Raw genomic sequence first — 20,231 nt, forward strand, 5'->3', positions numbered from 1 at the left:
CTCAGAGCTGGATCGAACCAAATCCATGGTGTTTTTGGGAGATGATTCTGTGTTCATTGGTGATGAAGAAGATGATCACCAGTATAGGTATTGCTAACGTATTTATAGAGTTATAGTGCTCAAGGTTTGAGGTTTGATTTGTCAGTCACAGGCAAAGTAAAAGTGATTCTCTCAGGTGGAGGCTTGGGGGAGTCTGTGATAAAAGTCACCCATAATTCTCTCTCTTGTAGCGCAGGGTGATTAGGAAATAAAGATGCGATATTGCCACCACGTCCCATTCCGAGGAGGACAAGGTCAAATTTTGACAGTCGAAAACTTCAGAAACATTGATCACACGTGTCCTAACGAGCTGTCTAATGACAAATTCATAGTCCTCTACCGTGCCGTTATAGAGTCGTTTATGGAATGCATGTGGTTGTGGATAATAGGCACCTGACATGGTAAGGAAGTGAAAGTTTAACAAGCGGAACTTTCCAGTTTTTATCCAAGATGCTGCATTTAGTAAAAAGGAAAGGCAACCATCTTATGCTGCATATTTGATTGAACCCTGTGCCATTATAAAAAATTATGTGAATCTTAAATATCAGATATTAAGTGACTGGCATAAAGAGGGAGTTGGAGCTCTCTCCTATGACGCATATCCTAGCAGGGGGATGAAATTCCTTCTTCAAATTAAGGAATAAGGTTTTGTCATTTACGGTGGATAAATGTCTTTTTTTTTTTTTTTTGTGGATAAATGTCTTTTTTTTTTTTTTTGATTACAACTCACGCAGGGGAGGGGAATCGAACCCGGGGTGGGAGGCCAGCTAATCCGACGAGTGAGACCATTGGGCTAGAAGCCCGGTCTCATAAATAAATGTCTATTTCAATGAAAGAATTGTGTGTTTGGTATGAACCAGTAACTCATGATGCCTCTCCATTGCTTCATCACCAATGACATTGACACATATCTAGCAGATGATATTAATTTAGGGGTGGGTACGGTATATCGTACCGAACTACGGTACCGTATATCGTATCGAAAATATCGGTATGGAATTTTTCCATACCGATACCGATATCGGAAATTCGGTATACCGCACTTGCGGTATGCCGAATTTCCGGTATGAAAAAAATTCATACCGGTACCGTACCGACACCGAAAACATTTTCGGTATACCGAAAACATTTTCGGTATACCGACATTTTTTCGGTATACCGAACTTAAATTTAAAAAAAATAATAAAAAGAATTATTTTCGATATTTCGGTATATACCGAAATACCGGAAAAAAAAATATTACATACCAATACCGATACCGAAAATTTCGGTTCGGTATGATACCGAACCGAAATTTTCGGTATCCCGATTTTTCGGTAAGTTCGATATTTTTTTCGGTACGATTTTTCGGTATTTCGGTATTTTTTCCCACCCCTAGATATTATATATTTTTAATTTTAAAATATATAGTTTTTATTGTAATATAGTAAAAAAGTAATAAAGATTCCATCACATTATTGCTAATTTACTACTTGATTTGATATCATGTCTTTTGCTAATGCCGTCAATGTAAATTAAAATTCTTATTTTAACATGGTTAAAAAATATATCGCTCACCAGTCACCACGACATAAACACAAAATTGGCCATCGTCCACATTTTTTTTAAGGCTGATATTTGTGTTGTCCGTATCATGAGCACAATAAGTCAAAAAAGAAAAGTGTAACTTAGACAAATGCACTACACATTAATAAGCTCGAATGCCAGTAAACCAGAAATCTTAAACTACTATGTTGAATTTAGATTATTACAATCGTAAAATAGTTCTAAGGGTATCGGAGAGGTTTTGAATGGTTTGTTGTTCTTGTGCAGCTTGAATTTCTTGAAGAGGCATTTCTTCATAGCACCTGAACAAAATATTTCGGAGATGTGAAGAAAATTCTTGAAGTTCAAAGAAAACGTAATCAAGTATGGAAAGGATATTACGAAAGCATACATCTTGTGGTAAGCTAATGCCTGGGCAAGATTCATCAGAGTTGGACTTGAAGTAAGCCTTTGATATACATTGGGAGGAAGGGGAACCTGAATACTACGCACATAAGCCACTCCAAACATGTCTGAGTGTAATATGTCTTGAACACACACACACACACAGATATAGAGAGAGAGAGAGAGAGAGAGAGAGAGAGAGAGAGAGAGAGAGTAAACATTATGCATACGCGATATGCATAGGTAATTTGAGTTCACTATCGTAACAACAATTTCAAATAAGGCAATAGAAAAAAGATTATTTGCATAGTATTGTTAGGAAGTGGCCTATATTCTCCTGTTATTAAATAAGTGATTAAACTAAAGTTGTAAATTATTTAATAAAAGCATCACCATTTACAGATACAAAACATTAAATATAACATACTGGGGAGCAGAAAAATTGCAATGGATTTGACACATTCACAGTTCCTAAACAATTGGTTCTTTAATGAGTAATTTTTGACAACCCCTGAGAACATATGAGAATGGTAACGTTAAGTGCATCGCAAATAATATAGCAGTTTAGTGAGCCCAGAATAAATGCTAACAAGATAGTATAGAACCAGGAAAACAGAGAGGACCTCATTTTGTCTGCTTCTACCCTTTTTAGGCTGGGCATCGCTGGAAAAAAGTTCTTGCATGGCTTCCATGGCTACATTCCCACCATTGTCCCTCTGCCATCCTCCGAGCACGTTATCAGACAGAAGTGCAATGGGAGATATATCAGTTGCCCTCAGAAATGGAATTGGCACGGTGTTACCAGCAGAGTATATGGACCAAAGCTGTTGCAGATTTAATACCAAAGTAACTGAACACTGCATAATGATGTAACTTGAAAAGAAAACAATTTAGAGCAACCACCAAAGTGATGCTCAAAATTCAACCATCATAGAAGGGATGTTACTGAAGCTAATATTAGGCAGAACAAGGCTTCCCAGATGAGAGGTTAAATCGAGAACAAATTCAAAGTTGCAATAATTACATTCTAAACTAATTTATAGAGATAAAACCTGTTTAAAAACCATATTCATGACCTGTCCCTACCTGGAATAAAATATTCACTCTTGGAATTTGGAAAAATACACAAAAAAGAAAGGCACGACAAAGTTACAAAAAGTACATAATATGGAAGAATCAGTGAGTCTAAAGGTAAATGCTTGCAACTCCCATTTCTCAATGTTGTGGCTCAAACAAAGTTTCGTTTACTTCAGTAATAATCAGAGTCCACTATGAGCTGGTTCCCAAAAAAATGAGATTTCCATTATTTGATGCATTAAAGACAGATTTCGAAGTCGGGGTCAGAAATACCTTATCCAATGCTTTTCTACTGATGGCCTCACTAGTAAGTGAAGCATCATTCAAGCAATCACCTTTGCCAACCATTGCTTGGGGAATGCTATTGCCCTTAAGGTTTTGCTCAGGTGAGACAGATGAAGTCAGAGGTTCTTGTAATTCTTCAGTTGGGGTTCCTATATCGGTAGTGATGTCCATCCTGACAGGTTAACATGCATGAGTAGCATAAAATAAAATGTTGCGTGCACAAGGAACCAAACTAATATTGCACAAGAACTGTCTAAAAATCGGCCTAGGCGGAAAGATGAAAGATGAACAGTCACGAGATCAATAGAAACTAAGGATGAAATTCCTTGCATCAGAGGACTCAGAGATAAGGCCGGCCCTCGATTCTGCCACTTCTTAGTGTCAAGACCATTGTGAGGTTAAGAAATTTCAATAAAACATATTATGTTAGACAAGTTTCCAGGAAACTGAAATTGCAATGCTGAAATATAAATTTTGGATGTTTAAATTATCATGCTTAAACATATTGCGATGAATGAGCTGATAAACCTTAAAAAAAATACAACCATTATGCTTCTATAGATTGGAAATGCGCTACTGTATGCTTATGTCCAGAGTAAAAATCTCCTCCCACAAGTGTGGCACATGAACCCTTTCACGTGCTCCTTGCTCATGGAGACCAAGGAATATCTTTTGGGGAACTGGAAATCTTATAAAATTTGAAGTGTGCACTAGTACTATTTTTTATTTTTATTTTTATTTTTATAGGAAACAAATGCCATGGTACTATTATTCTGTCATCCATACATTCCTACCAATGCATGGACAAATATTCTTATCGGGCGATCTATTTAATGCTGGAGTTAGACCTGCTATTAACGTGGGTATCTCATTTTCCAGGCCCAGAAAAAAATTTGTTGCCCTATATGGAAATACACATATCACTTACTTCCCAGTCTCAAGCAAATGGCAATAAATATTTTAATTTGGTTGTAAAACTAAAACTTCGAGTCTAATTTGACGTTCGTAAAACCACGCCAATCAAACCAAATCCTACACCAGAAAATGAAGGCAAGGACAAACATTTGGATTGATGATCATAAATTAAGTACCGCCATCCACATCGCGCATAACAGAACTTTAAACGAAGGTATTTCCACAATGAGATTCAGTTTTACAGAGAAGCTCAGTCGAGCAACACACACTCGCAAGTGTAGGTAACTGAAAAGGAACAGAAAAGTGACAAAAAGTCCAATATAGGATATCGCGGTGTCATGATTGAAGAAATTATGTGTGTGTGTGTGTGGATTTATTTATTTACTAATTCAGTAGAGTACCAAGGGTCGACTGCTTTATCTCCAAGCCCACTGACTGAAGGACTTCCAGCATGTTTTGTAAAAGCAGAGAATTCGTCTGACCTTATCAATGCTGCCTGAGTAGCCAATTTATCAATCTCAAGTTTATCATGAACAACCACAGTGCCGTAATCACCTAGTCAAACATATTCAGATCAGTGCATTTTACAATACCACCACATCAAGCAGCCAACGTTAATGTCTAACAAAAGAAAAATAACAGTCCGTACACACAATTCAGTTAATATGAAATTTATATGGTTTTAAACTGGAAAAACAAATACCAGTGTACACGTAACCTGGTAATCGTGCAACCATACTTTTTCTTTACTCTTTTGCTAGTTAAATCAACTAGTACCAACTCAAACCCAAAAATGCTAAATACGAAGAGACTAAATTACGAGTCAAGTTTTTGGAACATGCCCGAAGGTCCCAAATTGTAAAGTCATGAGGTTCTACACTTGTATTCTACTCTAAAATGTAATAAAAATAAAATCATTTTTGGTAGAAGTTGTGCGGCATGATTACCTTCCATAGCAGATTGTACCTCATTGTATGGGTACTCTTTATCCTTTATGCTAATAGCACGAGTAGTATGCTGATCATATTGAGGCCTAGATGGAACAGTACTAACAATGGCTTCATGAGAGGTTGGATTTTCTAGAGGCTGCAGCATTAGAAATAGCAAGCATACAATTAAGTAAATTACACGCTAGAAAATAGAAAATCAAGGGTGTTTCCTGTTTTACATTTTCAAAGAGAACAGAGTCGCTAGTTTTTTTAAAACTACACTGAGAAATATGAACGAATAGACGTTGAATAAAATAGTACAGAAATAAACCATACACCATCTCTTGAAACTATCGTTCCTGATTCAATATCGTGAGCTTGCACAGCCATTGATGCTCTTATTTGCTTAGCCTTCTCAATCTTTGGCAGCATTGCCGAAGCTCCACTTTTACATTTTTCAATGAATTTGTGCTACAAGAGCAAAGGCAGTAAAAGAGAGATCCAAGTGAAGATAAATTCGACATTCATTCAAGCAAATAACGGCTTATAGTTATAAACCTTACATAACGCCAAAACAATCCGAATTGTAATTTTTTCCTATAGCTTCACTGATTGCTATCTGTATCAGCATTCTTGTCAAATTCACATATTTTTTGAAGAATTGAACTCAAAGAAGACACACTGGAGATAACATGCAAAATTTGAAATTTACAGTGGCTATATCATCCATCTCAACATTGCGTCCTGGATAAAAAGAAAACTCAATACTTACAATCACCAGGATTTCTCTACTATCAAGTATGATGTAATGTAGTCGTGGAATTAGTTAATTTGTCACATAATAGACAGGAACCCTTTGATTCAAACATAGAACAAATTATATGTACAACTACAAGTCCCAACTCACTAGAAAAGTTAATTCATACTGATACTCCTAATATAAGCCTACATATAATTTATTCTATGTTTGAATTATACACTTTTGCAGAAGCCTATATATTAAGAGTTTCACAATGAACTAACTTTTTTGGCAAAGATTTCAACGCGGAACAATCAACGGATCTTATAATTGATTCATTGGATTGTGTGAAGTTAAAACCAATATATTATGAGTACCTTCAGCATCTCAGTTGCTGTAGGTCGAAGCCTCGTGTCTTTAGTAAGGCATTTTGCAATGAAGTCATGAAACACGAGTGACCTGCAATAGTAAGCTATTCAAGCTTCAATGGATATAAAAAAACTACTGGGAACAACACAGAAAAACAATTTAAATCAATTTCAATACATGAATACCTAGGAATAACCACTAATAAAATAGAGTGCCCTCTTAATCTGTGAATCATTATAATTGCACGTTTGGCAGAAAATTGAAACTCGCAAGTTTTTTCGATGTTGATTCTCAAAAATGAAATACTCGGAGTATAGCAAAGTTAAGCAACTGTCATAGGAAAATAGGAGACGAGCGGCCATATTCCTGCAAGTAATCTATTCTAAGGAAAGGCAATTTTGGAAGTAGCCACCACTCTTTGGCTAATCAACATAACCAAAGAACAGGCATATAATACAGTATACGTGAGAACAGTGGCCTCAAATATAAAAAAAAATCAGCATTTTAGCTTTATAATTTTCTGCAATAAGCCAGCGGTGTGTGGTGAAAGTTTATAGGTAAAGATGCCACAAATTAAAAGAAATATCAGGACAAACCATTTTTCTTTATCCTCAAGCATTGGAGCAGGTTCGATGGAAATCATAAACAATACCTACCACAAATTTCAAAAATGTTAAACCACCAAATTTAGAACATCTTATCATAGAAAGAAGACAGTTGCAATAAAGGACATGTCCAGTCAGTTTAATACTAAAAAAGACTACTTTGGAATGAAAACCGGGCTCAATTATACAACCTTTTAACAGAGTCCACCTCAAGGATCAAGTATATATTATTTGTGCAGGATAATTTACATTCAGAGGATAACCCAAAGTAGCCATTCACATTCTGCTAATATTTTATTTTGTATAAGATGAAATCCGATGAGAGCAAAGGACAGGATATAATGACTATTGCTATTGCTTAGTTTTCTACGTTTCCAACCTCTTGGCTTAATTAATTGAACAATCTTACTGCACAGTCCCTTATTCACAGCAATTCCATGTTTCAGTTATTTTCCTACAATGGCTATAGCAGTCTATCACAACTTCGGATTCTAGTCTGAGCCTTTCCATCTTCATATGCATTAAATCTATGCATATTCATCTCGGTGTTCCCTGGAGATTAATTTTTATTGTCCCTCAAGCAAATGAGATTCAACCTGGATACTCAGAACTTCATATTTTGAATCTGAAATTGCAACATGACGGTTCAACTCAAAATAAATGTAAAACAGTCGGTTTGTAAATTTACCCTCATGGGATGTACAGTAGCTCTTGGAGGAAGACCCTGGAAAAAATGTCAAGGAACAACAAGATAGCAGTATTAATAACATTGAATTACTTCCAAAATAGGGGATAAAGTTGGCATTAAGTAAAACAAGAGAATATAGCTGTTCTTCAACTAGACAAATTGATAAGCATACCTCAGCCATTTCAATAGCAGAGACTCCAAGAGCCCATACATCTACCTGACAAAAATGAAATGTGAAATTTGAAAGCCAGCAACTACACATCCTTCTATTCAGAACATCATTTTAATTGTGAAGTAGAATAAACATCAAATTAGTTGCTCCACTCAGTCAAAAATCATCAACAAACACAAATACCTTGCCGTCATAACGGCTTTCTTGGATAACTTCAGGAGCCATCCAATGAGGGGTGCCAATAAACTGAAAAAATATCAGGGGTGTGCTAAAATTAGTAAGCAGATATCAACAAAACACTTGTCTTCTAAAAATTGTGACAATAATGTTTCAATATTCACTCTTAGCCAAAAAATCGAAAGAGAAAGAGCCTCTTCAACAGCATTGACCATCATAATTTTGGTGAATTTTGTTTCAAAAATTAATTTTTTATGGTATTATAGTCTATATCAGGGAACAACATTAAAAGAGATTATGTACCAATTTAATAGGAATAAGTAAGGTATACCGTATTACGCTTGGACATGGTTCTTGTCAACTGCGCAGCAACACCAAAATCACCTGTAGATGTTAGTTGTCCTTAATTTCCATTGAAATAAACAGTGACCAGCACACAACAAAGAAGTAAAATATATTGGTCAAATTTATGAGCATTAATGCACTAATACAGTCATATTGAAGTTCATGTCAACTGTCCAACAAATTAGGATTGAAATTTTTAAGGCTATCCAAAGGAGAATATATAAATCAGGTTGATGTTTTTGCCAGAGACATATACTTGAAGTGAAAATCTTAAGGCTTACCCAACTTGACCTCTCCCTGGTCAGTCAACAAAATATTACCGCCTTTAATATCTCTATGCACCTTGAAAATTGAATGCAGATAGGATAGACCCTGCACAATACAGAAATAATATGAGACCCAAAAAAATTGTGGAACATTCCTAAATAACCACAACTACAGATCTTTGTTTTCTTTAATGGTGATGGGTACATGCATTTTCACTTTTTCAATCCAAAAGCAGCGCACTGATATGAAAAGCCAGGCAGAACCAACAGACATACAAGGACAAATTATACTAGGCATGCCAATTATTGAATGCATTAATACAGATGCCAAACTATTTGATATGCAAATGACCATTTATTTCTATCATTAAATGCAAAAATCCCATTGACTATCATATAAATAAACCATCAGTAACTTTAGTAACCAAATCTTATAAAATTCAAGGGCACCTTCAATGCTTCTCTGCAAATATAAGCTATTTGATACTCCTCGAGAGGATCATCAGTAACATTCATCAAGTCAGCAACGCTTCCACCCCCACAGTACTCCATCACTATCTGCCAACAAGTCCAAATTTGCAAACTTCAAACGGTTAATCGAATTCACACTCACTTGAAGGCTGGGGATAGTAGTAAAATCCAAGAACTGAATCCAAGCAAACAACCAAAAAAACAAACAAACAACAAAACAAAACAAAGGGCCACGATTACTGCTCATCGTATGAGTATATTTAAAAAATACAATAGTCACGTATAATATTTGTCATACCCAAAGATATTCCTCTCCTTGGTAGCTCCCAAGATAGCGAACAACATTTGGATGACTACACTGCTGCAACATCTCAATTTCACCTCGAATCTCTTCATAACCTTCCTCCTAATAACACATCCTTTATATGTTTGAAAATAATTCACTAAAAAAATATCAGAGGCTGTAGCAAAAACAATTAATCGAGTTCATACCCCTTCAGACAATGATATAACTTTGATAGCAACCAATTCTGAAGTTCTTATATCTCGAGCTTTATACACTGCTCCATATGAACCTTTCCCTGTTCGCCGGAATTTCTCCACAAGTCAGCCCAATTTCACCAGCCAATTTGTAACAATGTGAAATGAGACGAAAAAAGAAAGACCATGCAGAAAGTTCATATTCTAATTGTTTGGTGCATTACGTGGCCTAGATGAGGATTGTAATACCATGTTCATATTTTTTAAAAATTGTAAAGAAATATATCCATGATATCAATACCTTGACTATTCGAAATAAAGCTACAAAAACCGTGCCCTCTGACACCACAAAATTTGTACAAGTATGCTTAAATTTTAAAGAAGTCAATACCCAAATCTTCCATATAAAGAAGAGTAACTTGGCAATAGAAAAAGTACAACCTGTTAAATACAAGGAGAAGATTTCCCACATGCTTTGCGTAAGTGCATGGTATTTATACAAGTTATCAATTTCCTTTTTATGATATGATACAGGTTAGCTAGTATACTCGATGCCCAATTTGCGTACTTAAGTTAAGTGGAGGATTTGCTCTCCGGAAATCATCCACATGTGGTGCCCACCACTTTTGAGAGCCTCATGAGGTACATGTTTTCACTACCATCGCATGTTTAGTTCTGATTCAACATGAGTTACTTTGAAATTTATTCAGATCATTTTCCTTATGTTCCATCTCTGTCAGTAGTTACTGCAGGGCTTATTACTGTTCTAAATTTTAGCAACAGCCAGGTTAGCAGATAACAACACTGATTTATATTTCTTCTGGCATAAATAAATGCCTAAAAAGTATGATTTAAATCTATCAATAAACATTCTGTAACCAATGATTCGTGCTTTTAGTTCATTCATATACTAATGCAATAACAGATTCACATTCCTTAAAAGATAATCTACACTCAAAACCAGGAAAAAGTTATGTATCAGCTATTACTTCTAGTTAAGCAGGATGTTCACATTTGACTCAACAACAGCAACACCAGTAGAAGTTTTGAGATAGAAAAAGAAATACCGCCACATAATTTAGCCAAGAAACAAGAACATTATCCGTATCAATAATATGGGAAAAAAATGGGTCAACTGGATGAAAAAAACTATAATTTCATTGATAGCAAGCAAACAAATTGAACTTAAACTCAATCTTTACCAAGTTCGTGGAGCAACTCGTACTTGGTAGAGGGGTCTTCCCTTGTCATGCTCTCTGGTATCGAGCTAGAGGACACGTACCCCTGGTGCCTCAGCTGTCTAATCCCTCCCCCAACACTTCCCTCGCCAACGCCCCGGCCACTCCCCCCAACACTGTCGCCGCTACTTTTCCTCCTCGTGTCATATCCCATTACTCCCACCTTTTGCATACTCTCCACCGCCTTCCTCATTGTCTCACCTCCACCACCGCCACCCCTTCTCACCACCGTCCCCATTCCGTCCTCCATCTCATCCTCATCCCCATTTTCATCGTTTTCATCTCTCCCCCTAACCACAAATGTCGAAAAATCACCCGTACTCTCCTCTTCATCAACAGTTCTTCCTCTAGGGCTTCTCCTCTCCCTAAACGGCGTCACCGAGCTCCTCCCCTTTGCATAAGGCGAAGAGACCTTCATATTTCTATCCGAAAAATTCGACATTCTTCTGTCAGTCTTCACAATCATCGTCCCAGAAATAGAGGCAGACGCGTCGTCATCATCGGACCCCATGATGTCATCCCCGCCTCCACCAAAGTCTTTGGGAAGTCGTTTCAACAGCGGAGGGAGTGAATCTTCCTCTTCCTCGTTCGCATCATCTTTATATATCATTGTCGCATATATACCCGTTGAATCTGAGTCCGGTTCGGGATCTCTTGACGACACGTTGTCTCTGGAACCATCATGGATCACGATCGTAGAATAAGGGTCGGAATTCTTCGGTGGCGGGGGCTTCCCGGCTCGCCACGACCTGTGCGTGAACTCCATTGCTGATGTTTCAACTCTGTTAAAGGGCGAGACGAACAGAGCTCCAAGTTTTAAATTTTACTTGAGTCACCACGGATTTACTTTTTTAAAAACGCTAAACGTTTATAGCAAACAGCGATTTCTTTGTCTTTTAGCAACTTCTGGTTTGACGAACAATTCATTAAGCTTCGCATACCCCTCCAACCCGCGACGAAGATTTGCCGCCAATCGTCTCGCCTCGGCGCTGATGCTCAAACCGTGATTAGAATCAACAGTTGGGGGCTTTCGTTTCCGTTTTCACCTCCGTTCTTCTTTTCTGGCTGGTAAGTGGTAACGGAATTTGGTTTGTACGTTTTTTTTTCTAAAAAATATTTATATATATATATATATATATATATAAATATATTCCTGTAATTACTTGCGGGTGGATGTCAAACTTTTTGCGAAGTGTTGGTTAATTTGAGTTAATCGAGATTATGTGATTTTTCTGGATAAACACTATTTGTTTGTGGTCGTCCTTAATCATTTCAAAGCAACTAGACTTTAGAGATACATTGTTAAATAATGTTAAAACTTTAACGGCGATTCGGATCCCCTTTCAACCTATTCTCCTCTCGAATACAGCACATCGGTTCTTTCTCACTGCAGCCGCCACCGCCGTTTCTACGCGCGACCGCCGCCATTATCTTCCTCGGGCCACCATAGTCATTTCTCTGTAAGATCGTATTTTCCTTAGTTTTATGTTAACATAAAAATTCTTATGATATACGGTATACTATCAGTTTTTTTGCTATAATGGTAAATTTTCCAATACAATTATCAATGCATGTCCTTAATATTTGGTTACATTTAACATAATTTATTTACAATTTCTATTACTTCGTGTTAGTTAACAGCATCGTCAAAATTGGTTATTTTGTTTTGTTTTTTCGAATTTTTACGATATGTTATTTTTATGCCGTTGCCCTTTTTGTTACTTTACAGCATCCTTTCTTAAAATATCTGTCATATTCGGGAAATTTTTATTAAGATGATTGGAGGTGCACTCGTAAGACTGAAGGGCTGGCAACAGACTGCTGTTGCAGTTGGATCAGCTGTAGGAGCATTGCTGGATCCTCGAAGGGCGGATTTGATTGCTGCATTAGGAGAGACCACTGGAAAGCATGCATTTGAGCGGGTCCTAGAGAGGATGAAGAGAAGCCCTGAAGGCAGGGTGAGCTTTTACTCATAGCTTGAGTGCCTAACAATAACGTATAACATTTAAGCGTTCAGTGTTCTTAATTTGGCCCTGTCACAGCACGCAGTATTAGAACTCTTTTCATTATCGTCACCAACTCATTATCAACTCTGATTCAAGAATTTGAATTTTTAACTTTTGTTCGCTCTGTAGTTTTAATATTCACGACTCGAGGGTTACTGATTAAACATCAGAAAAATACATATTGTGAGTTGGAGATGATTATTTGCATGTGGTCATGATTTTGATGTACCATTTTGTTGGTTAATGGGAATTGGAGTTGAGTCTGTTCGCCAAAAGATGCTTATAACTGGCCATGGACCGGGATGTTACGAAGATACAGACGTTCAGTTTGAAGTTGGTTTTCCTCATGATTTCCTACAGTTGTCCCAATTTTGGCTTGTGGTACATGAAACTAGGCAATCTTGTTTGCAAATTTTGCATAGTTAGACTCATGGTAATGGGAAGTTTGATGATTTTATATTCGAAAGGAGAATTGATTATTGACTTGTGTTTTTTAGTTCAATCATATGGTTCAACAATCCATCTTGAATGTCATATCATTTCACTCTATGTAAGAACCCACGATTCGTATTTCCCATGCAGGCTATGCTATTGGAGCGCCCTCGTGTCATCTCTGCTAGTGTAGGACATGCATGGGACCTTCCATCTAACACATTTGGTGCTGCATATGCAAACTTTATGGGATCTCGGAGTTTCTCCCCAGATGATCGACCACCAGTCCGGTTCATGGAAACTGAAGAGCTAGCATACGTTGCAACACGTGCTCGTGAGGTACACGATTTCTGGCACACCCTCTTTGACCTTCCTACCAATTTAATTGGCGAATCAGCACTGAAGGTTATTGAGTTCGAGCAAATGCTACTTCCAATGTGTGCTCTATCTGTCATTGGAGGCACAGCTAGATTCAGTGAGGGGCAGAGGAAATTGTTTTATCGGCATTACTTCCCTTGGGCTATTAGAGCCGGCATGAGATCCACAGACTTGATGTGTGTATACTATGAGCGTCATTTTGAAGACGACTTGGAAGACGTTCGTAGGAGATGGGGAATCAGTCCTGCTCCACGACCTTCCACTCAACCGAAGGCTATCTGAAATGTAAACTATGACATTGGTCCCCTTTTGCAACTTCTTGTTTAACATTTTTTATCCCGTTTTCTTTATTTCTTCCCTTTTTTATTTTTATCTCTACGAGTTCATTTCAATTGCTTCATTATCCAAATGATTGTTGGTAAATTGAATTAAACTTAAAAATGAATGGTGAGAGACTATTATCCAAGCTTATGTATACGACTTCCAAGAATTTAATTAAGTCGGTGTTTGATATCTAATGCACTCTCTCACATCTAAGAATGAACAAATAGACCGAGAAGTTTACAAGACATTAATGGGTGATCTATTCAGTTAGTCTAACACACAACGGTGAGTTTGAGCTCTAATAGCATGTTAAGATCATGAACTAGAGTTTGACTTCATCCTAAAAGTTATCTCAAAGAGAGATACACGAAGCATTCCAGTCAAATGTCCTGTTTAAAAGCTCGAGCTCAAATCAAGTATTTTTCAACAAATTCAAACTGGAGTTCAATTTATTTTATTCACCAGCATCAAGCATGTTCAAATTTGAGACACTTTATAGTTTAAAATAACTCAATATTTTATAGAATCGGCTAGTAAAAATATATATTTTTTCATAATCAAGGCTGAGTGCAGTGTGTCTGAGATACTAGCTAGAATTTGAATGGGGTAGCAGCTATTTGAATGGTATCTGAGCTATTAGAAATGGGTAGCTCCCTCACCTGCAGCCTTAAGGATAATGATTATTAGGCTATGCTATGACCTACACCGATGCTTGGGCCATGGCAAACAATATTCTTGTTCGTCATCGATGGCATATAACACTGAGGCAATGTTCGGTGCATGTGATGATATGGTTTGGGTTTTGTAATCACTCCTTGTGTGTTGTGCGTCTCATTTTTAAGTTACAAAGCCTGATGTGATAGAAGGCTCCTAACCCCATCATGTCATGCATCTTCAAATGCAAGGTAACTTGGATTGAATAATTTTTTTTTTTTTTTTTTTTTTTATCATTGTGCCCTTTCTCTCATCTTAATACAATCCCAAGAAAATCAAAAGCTTTGCACAAAATCTAATGTTCTCTGGTAATGCCGTCACTATGGAAGAGATGGGGGTTTACATCTAACCCAATACAGAACGTAATTTCGAACTCACTCATGGTGATACCCACAGCTACGAGTAAATTTACTTAAGGTACTTGTATAGGAAATTCACTCGGTCAGAGCGATTTCAGGTCACAAGAGGCTTGTGAAAAATCTTCTATTTTCGAAGCTGGAGGTGGAAGAGAAGTCCAGTGAAAGCATCGAAAAAATTGTAAAAGAAGACTAAGATATTTGGTCTAACAAGTTAGATTGAGGGGAAAAAAGAAAGTGAGAATGAATTTGCGAAAGGACAACAACGGCGGTCATCCAAGCCTATCTTGTTTGTAATCCTGATCTAAAAAAAAAGATTAAGTAAATTTGAAATAATGACAAGGTATTTGGTCCTTACATTGAGAAATACAACGTTAATCTTGTACATCCGAGCTGTACCTGAGTGAAATTAACAGAATTGTTTTACAGAGTTTACCGCATCGGTGGTTGAGCACACAAGCTTGTGTGTTATTTGGCCAGAGGCCATGCACATTGAAATCACCTCCATATACATGCGGCACAGCACACAACCACGTTTTACAGCACAAAACAAGAATAAACATTTCCTCAAGATTTCAGGCGATCTTATTTTATTTGCTGCCGCCACCAAATAGATATCCAAGAGTAGAACCTCCACCAGGAGCAGCCTGGACCTTTGTTGATGGCCAATCCTGCAACATATCAAATTAGGAATAAATGTAAGGTATTATGTACATGTTGAAGAAAGTGTATCTGTGATGGAAAAAATATATCAAATGGCTCACGTAGCCCTTCTTTCATTAATTGAGACAAATCCTCCCTAGTTACAACCAGTAACAGCCTAACAGGCCAAGAAATCAAGAAACAAGAGAAACGTGAACTCATATTCCTGGAGAGAGGTAAAAATAGGATGTCTGTTTGTACATTCTCGAAGAGAAGAACATTGAACAAATAATATGAGAGAAAAACAGGTCTCAAAGTCTTAGAAAACACAAGTATTTTTCAAACATGTCCCTGTATATATGCACCTTTTGTTTTCGGTTATCACAAAAAGAAATTAATCTGCACCTCATAAAAATAGTTTGACGAGCTAGATCATACCGTGATGAAATTGCAAATGTTGCCCCCACCAGATCTAGAGTGCTTATTCATCGTGCTACTCTGAATGCCCGCAGGAATTTGCTTACTATCATCCACAGGCTGATCAGCAGCATTAGGCTTTGGTGCATGATCTTTATGTGAAGCCCGACTTTCAGTTGCAACGTCTTTGGCATTATCCGGTATTCCGGTGACGGTTTTGGCACCTCACCACTTCCAAACAAGTACCCAAGCGAGCTCTGTCCTCCACCACTGCTCACCCCACGACCCATGTCATTTTTTCTTTGCAGGTTAATATGAGGCCTGTCAGGAAGCTCAAACATACTCAAAAAAATTAGCCGGTTTAGCCTGTATGCTGTGGGTATCAAATGTACAACAATTTAATCAAGAACCAAAAATTCAAAAAATTTCCATAATATGCCACTAAACTAATGCGAAAGCTAATATATATCATATAACTTGAAGATTCTCTTGTACTATAAATAGCCAATTTCGGAGTCATTTCAGGATATGGAATAAATATCACAGTTATCCCTCCTTCAACCCTCTTGCCCCATAGTTATCATAGTTACTCCTTAGGAAAACCTGTTCTTAGAATAGTAACAATAATTTGAGGATAAATATGAGAAACACAACCCAACTTTTAATTTTCCATGAAATTCCAATCGAATTACTCTGCTAAATTCGAGAAACAAAATTTTTAATTTTTGATAAAATTCCAATCGAAGTAGGCTGCTAAGTATGAGAAATAAAACCCATAGCACAGCATAGTATAAGAAAATTTCTTCAAACGGGCTATTTTCTTCCCCTACTATTAACACAATGAAAATTCAACCAATAGCGTGGCTTCGATTGTAAAGGGATTAGCTACAGAAAAACCAGATTCAACCCCCGATGGCTCAAGAGAAACGCAACAGATACTAAAATCTAGAGGAACGAATACGAGTGGTTAAATATATTCAATACTTAAAAACGATCATGCATGTTTTAAAAAGAATCACACCATCTTCAAGGAAAAAAAAGAAAAAGAAAAAGAAAAAGAATCACTTTTCCCCATAACAATTTAAAAGATCTTTCAATAGTAAAATTAAAATAAAATAAAATTAGATGCATAAAAAAATCCAGCTCATGAAATAGGCATCAAAGTACTCTTTGAAACCACCAATGCATCAAAAGGCATTGGTAGATATATCGTTTAATAACAAGAAACAGAACACGGATATTTGTCATACATCCTGTCTGAATCTTAAACAGCTGAAAGCCTACATAGGAATAAAAATTGTCTAAAATATGAGCCATTTTAACTTTCTATAGAGCGCTGTGTTTCCTGTTCTTGTTAGCTGGAAAGATCAAGTCCAAGCATGGATCCTGATGGGGAATGACCTAACACTCCGGCCGAGGTGGCCAACAACCACACATTGGTTTAAACAAGAGCCTACCTGAATACATCGACCGGTAAGATGAATAAAAAAATCAAAACCTATATTTAAGTTTCAATACTCCAAAGTCCTCAAACCACCTTCTCAATCAACTCCACGACCATCTTCGGATTCTTTAGCTCTACCGTGCCACTTTCAAACAATAACATAAACCATCTCCGTGCAGAAACTAGAGAAGAACAAACCTTTAGATACCATTGCAACACTGGATCAAGTGCTCAACCCTGCCCAGTTCTTGAAGGCAATAAGTGATTCCAATTTTCTAAAGTTTCTTCGTCTCAAATTTGACACTCGCAGCTTCTTATGGTTCTCCATAAATGCTTGCTTATACCTCCACTTATCAACAAATATCTTCATTTCTTGAGATTTTTCAACTACTTGCATCACAGCATCAAAGAAACCACCCCTGACCAACGCGAATAAAAATGCATCAACCAAGCTATTATCTAACTTCAACCTTTTCTCCCCCTCGCCGAAAACCTTCCTCTTAACTTCATTCCAAAGCAACAAAACACTAAAATATTTCTCCATGGTGACATATCCATTAATGAGGGATAAATATGTCTGCTCATTAGGTTCAAACTGCAAGAAAATCATCCTCCTGAAGGTCCGCCTAGCATCTCCCATTCTACCGGCCTTACAGAAGGCGTGAATTATAGAATTCCAGTCATGTGTTCCCACTTCAACCCGAGGGTCCTGAACAACTTCATCCATGAAAGCAGCCATCAGCTCAGGCCTATGATGCTCTGTAAGACCTGTCATGATTGTCAAGTAACTGCCTTTCAACTCGCACACTCTCGATTCTCTCATGTCGCGGTATAGAGAAAACGCAGACCGAAAATCTTGGCAGGACATGGATGATTCGATTAAAGAATCATATGTAACAACATCCAAAGGCAGTCCCAAGTTACAGATTTCGGAAACTAATTGTGCAGCTTCAGCTGTTCGTTTCTCTCTGGAATAAGCCTTCAGAATTGGTACATAGGCCCCAAGTCCAACGGAAACTCCCTGCACGTTCATTTCATGGAGAATGCTCTGGGCCTTGTCCAATAAGCCAAGATTGATACAGGCAGTAATGACTCCATAACCTACAGACTTGTCCACTTCAAATGATGCAGGTTCCAACTTTTGAGATTCCACGACCAAATTCGCTAAACCTTTTAAATTCCCATTTTGCAAAAACCCTTCCACGATTTCATTACAGGTTCCTTCACTAAAACACTGTTCTTCCCCTTCTTTCAAATAGCGGAGAATAGTAGCCAATGCTGACTGGAGATCACCTGATTTCACATACCCACGGATCACATTATCAGAAAGAACCTTTTTATCAGATATACCAAACCTACCCATGAAACTATCCAACTCCATTACCTTCTCCTGAAGCCCCTTAAGAGCATACAAATACCCGAGAAATCCTAAAGTAAATTTGTCCGGCCTAACGCCCAAAACCGACATAGTTTCAATCACTTTCTCGGCATCACTTATAGATTCAAGCTCACGACAGTAACATTCTAACACAGCGTTACACGCAACTAAATCAGGTTTCAATAAATTCAGCTTTTCATCAATAGAAATCCTACAACTCTCGTGGAAAACACTCAAAAAAGCAGCAAAGCTCCCGTTTTGCCTACAGATATCAACAAGAACAACGCCCCACATTTCGAAAGGCATGAAAAACCTGTTCTTGAGCATGTTTCTCACCAATGCAAAAGCAGGCGCGCCACTGTTGGCAATTTTCAGAGAATCCAAAAGGCTCTTCACACTTTCATGTTCTAACAATGAAGGATTCTTTTCCATCAAATAAACCACCAACGCAAATGCTCTCTTGATATTATGGGCATCAGATAGCGAAGACAGGTGGATAATTAACGAGTTGGTGAGCGACTTACTCGGAAAAGAAGAACAATTGGTGAAAGTCTTGAAAGTTTTCCAGGCCTCGTCTGTGTAATGGTCGAAAAGGAATTGTTGAAGATTGGTCTCAAGATTGGATCTTTGAGCTTGTGAAAGGGAGTTTTCTTGAGGTTTTGAAAGGGTAGCTTGCGGTTGAGAAGCTGTTCTTCTCAGTGCAAAAATCGATGGTTGGAGGAAGGAATAGAGGCTTGGGATTTCTTGTTCCGATGAAAAGCCTCTTCTCGAAAGCAGACACGCGGCTCTTCTCCACATTTCTCTTCACCTCTGCCGCCGAAGGAAGCAGGCAGACCATGCCATTAATTTTCTCCGGATCAATTAGATGACCACAAACATATATATATATGTGTACATATATAGAAATTGTAATTATCTGGACGTGAAGCTGGAATAGCTCAGTTGGTTAGAGCGTGTGGCTGTTAACCACAAGGTCGGAGGTTCAAGCCCTCCTTCTAGCGTAATTTAATTTTCGAGACTCCGTCCATCTTTTTAAATAAGTGTTGTTATTAAATATATATCAAAACGTTGGCACTGTTTTTGCACTTATTTCGCTAATAGTATTTTTTGGTAAAGGAATTTATTTGATCAGAAAAAATAACTCTCGAGAAAATCAACTATAAATATATTTTGATGAAAACCAAGTTCTATGAAACTGCACGCGGTCAACCATTTGAGGCAGGTCGATCTTCGATTAAAATTATATTAGTGAATCACAACTTGATATGTTGGTTTTTATTTTCACTCTCAATAAGAATGAATTGTTCATTGTGTAGAGAACTTTTTTTGTTCATTCTGTAGACGAGATCTTGATTTATGGTATAAAAATCTAGGAAGCAGCCGTTAACTTTGATAAAAATGTATATGATATTAGAC

At 37.4% G+C, this 20,231-nt stretch overlaps 3 protein-coding genes, 1 non-coding gene and 1 pseudogene across 11 annotated transcripts; 2 read left to right on the plus strand and 3 right to left on the minus strand.

Moving 5' to 3' along the window:
• Window positions 1–1,576: 1,576 nt before the first annotated feature.
• On the minus strand, window positions 1,577–11,626 carry LOC140842859 (serine/threonine-protein kinase 1-like). 2 transcript variants are annotated; one of them, XM_073211067.1, is made up of 18 exons: window positions 10,689–11,626; window positions 9,499–9,587; window positions 9,305–9,412; window positions 8,986–9,093; window positions 8,551–8,641; window positions 8,256–8,308; window positions 7,931–7,993; window positions 7,748–7,792; window positions 7,576–7,611; window positions 6,879–6,934; window positions 6,291–6,372; window positions 5,511–5,645; window positions 5,193–5,331; window positions 4,728–4,800; window positions 3,319–3,502; window positions 2,592–2,792; window positions 1,976–2,061; window positions 1,577–1,886 (listed from the first exon to the last, which is right to left on the minus strand). In XM_073211067.1, the coding sequence occupies exons 1-18, from the start codon at window positions 11,488–11,490 to the stop codon at window positions 1,787–1,789; spliced, it is 2,451 nt and encodes an 816-aa protein (XP_073067168.1). In that variant the 5' UTR covers window positions 11,491–11,626; the 3' UTR covers window positions 1,577–1,786. The 2 variants fall into 2 exon arrangements, with proteins under 2 accessions (XP_073067168.1, XP_073067162.1); XM_073211061.1 differs by having other exon boundaries at window positions 4,647–4,800.
• An 11-nt stretch (window positions 11,627–11,637) lies between these two features.
• On the plus strand, window positions 11,638–13,865 carry LOC140842871 (ubiquinone biosynthesis protein COQ4 homolog, mitochondrial). Of its 7 annotated transcripts, none has more exons than XM_073211074.1 (4): window positions 11,638–11,792; window positions 12,094–12,184; window positions 12,454–12,682; window positions 13,313–13,865. In XM_073211074.1, exons 3-4 carry the CDS (start codon window positions 12,500–12,502, stop codon window positions 13,820–13,822), a joined length of 693 nt encoding a protein of 230 aa, XP_073067175.1. In that variant the 5' UTR covers window positions 11,638–11,792; window positions 12,094–12,184; window positions 12,454–12,499; the 3' UTR covers window positions 13,823–13,865. The 7 variants fall into 7 exon arrangements, with proteins under 7 accessions (XP_073067175.1, XP_073067179.1, XP_073067183.1 ...); XM_073211078.1 differs by having other exon boundaries at window positions 12,500–12,682; XM_073211082.1 differs by having other exon boundaries at window positions 12,094–12,183; window positions 12,478–12,682.
• Window positions 13,866–15,206: 1,341 nt separating this feature from the next.
• Window positions 15,207–16,948, minus strand: LOC140842908 (protein SPIRAL1-like 2; annotated as a pseudogene).
• Window positions 16,949–17,145: 197 nt separating this feature from the next.
• LOC140842900 (pentatricopeptide repeat-containing protein At1g69290-like) lies at window positions 17,146–19,683 on the minus strand. Its single transcript, XM_073211109.1, has one exon. It carries the CDS (start codon window positions 19,611–19,613, stop codon window positions 17,661–17,663), a length of 1,953 nt encoding a protein of 650 aa, XP_073067210.1. The 5' UTR covers window positions 19,614–19,683; the 3' UTR covers window positions 17,146–17,660.
• Window positions 19,684–19,742: 59 nt separating this feature from the next.
• Window positions 19,743–19,816, plus strand: TRNAN-GUU (transfer RNA asparagine (anticodon GUU)). Its single transcript has one exon. It is a non-coding gene; the product is annotated as a tRNA-Asn (tRNA).
• The last annotated feature ends 415 nt before the right edge of the window (window positions 19,817–20,231 follow it).

The sequence above is a fragment of the Primulina eburnea genome, chromosome 1 (genome assembly GCF_022965805.1).
Source record: "Primulina eburnea isolate SZY01 chromosome 1, ASM2296580v1, whole genome shotgun sequence".
NCBI classification, from domain to species: domain Eukaryota; kingdom Viridiplantae; phylum Streptophyta; class Magnoliopsida; order Lamiales; family Gesneriaceae; genus Primulina; species Primulina eburnea.

Excerpts from the sequence above, each read along its gene's own strand:
- LOC140842859 (XM_073211061.1), bottom strand. The coding sequence starts at position 11,490 with ATGGAGTTCACGCACAGGTCGTGGCGAGCCGGGAAGCCCCCGCCACCG. Across the intron at positions 7,994-8,255 it reads CCATGTCCAAGCGTAATACG|TTTATTGGCACCCCTCATTG; the intron begins GTATACCTTACT and ends ATATTTTTTCAG. Across the intron at positions 6,935-7,575 it reads CTACTGTACATCCCATGAGG|GTATTGTTTATGATTTCCAT; the intron begins GTAAATTTACAA and ends AATTTGTGGTAG.
- LOC140842871 (XM_073211074.1), top strand. The coding sequence starts at position 12,500 with ATGATTGGAGGTGCACTCGTAAGACTGAAGGGCTGGCAACAGACTGCT. Across the intron at positions 12,683-13,312 it reads AGAGAAGCCCTGAAGGCAGG|GCTATGCTATTGGAGCGCCC; the intron begins GTGAGCTTTTAC and ends TTTCCCATGCAG.
- LOC140842900 (XM_073211109.1), bottom strand. The coding sequence starts at position 19,613 with ATGTGGAGAAGAGCCGCGTGTCTGCTTTCGAGAAGAGGCTTTTCATCG.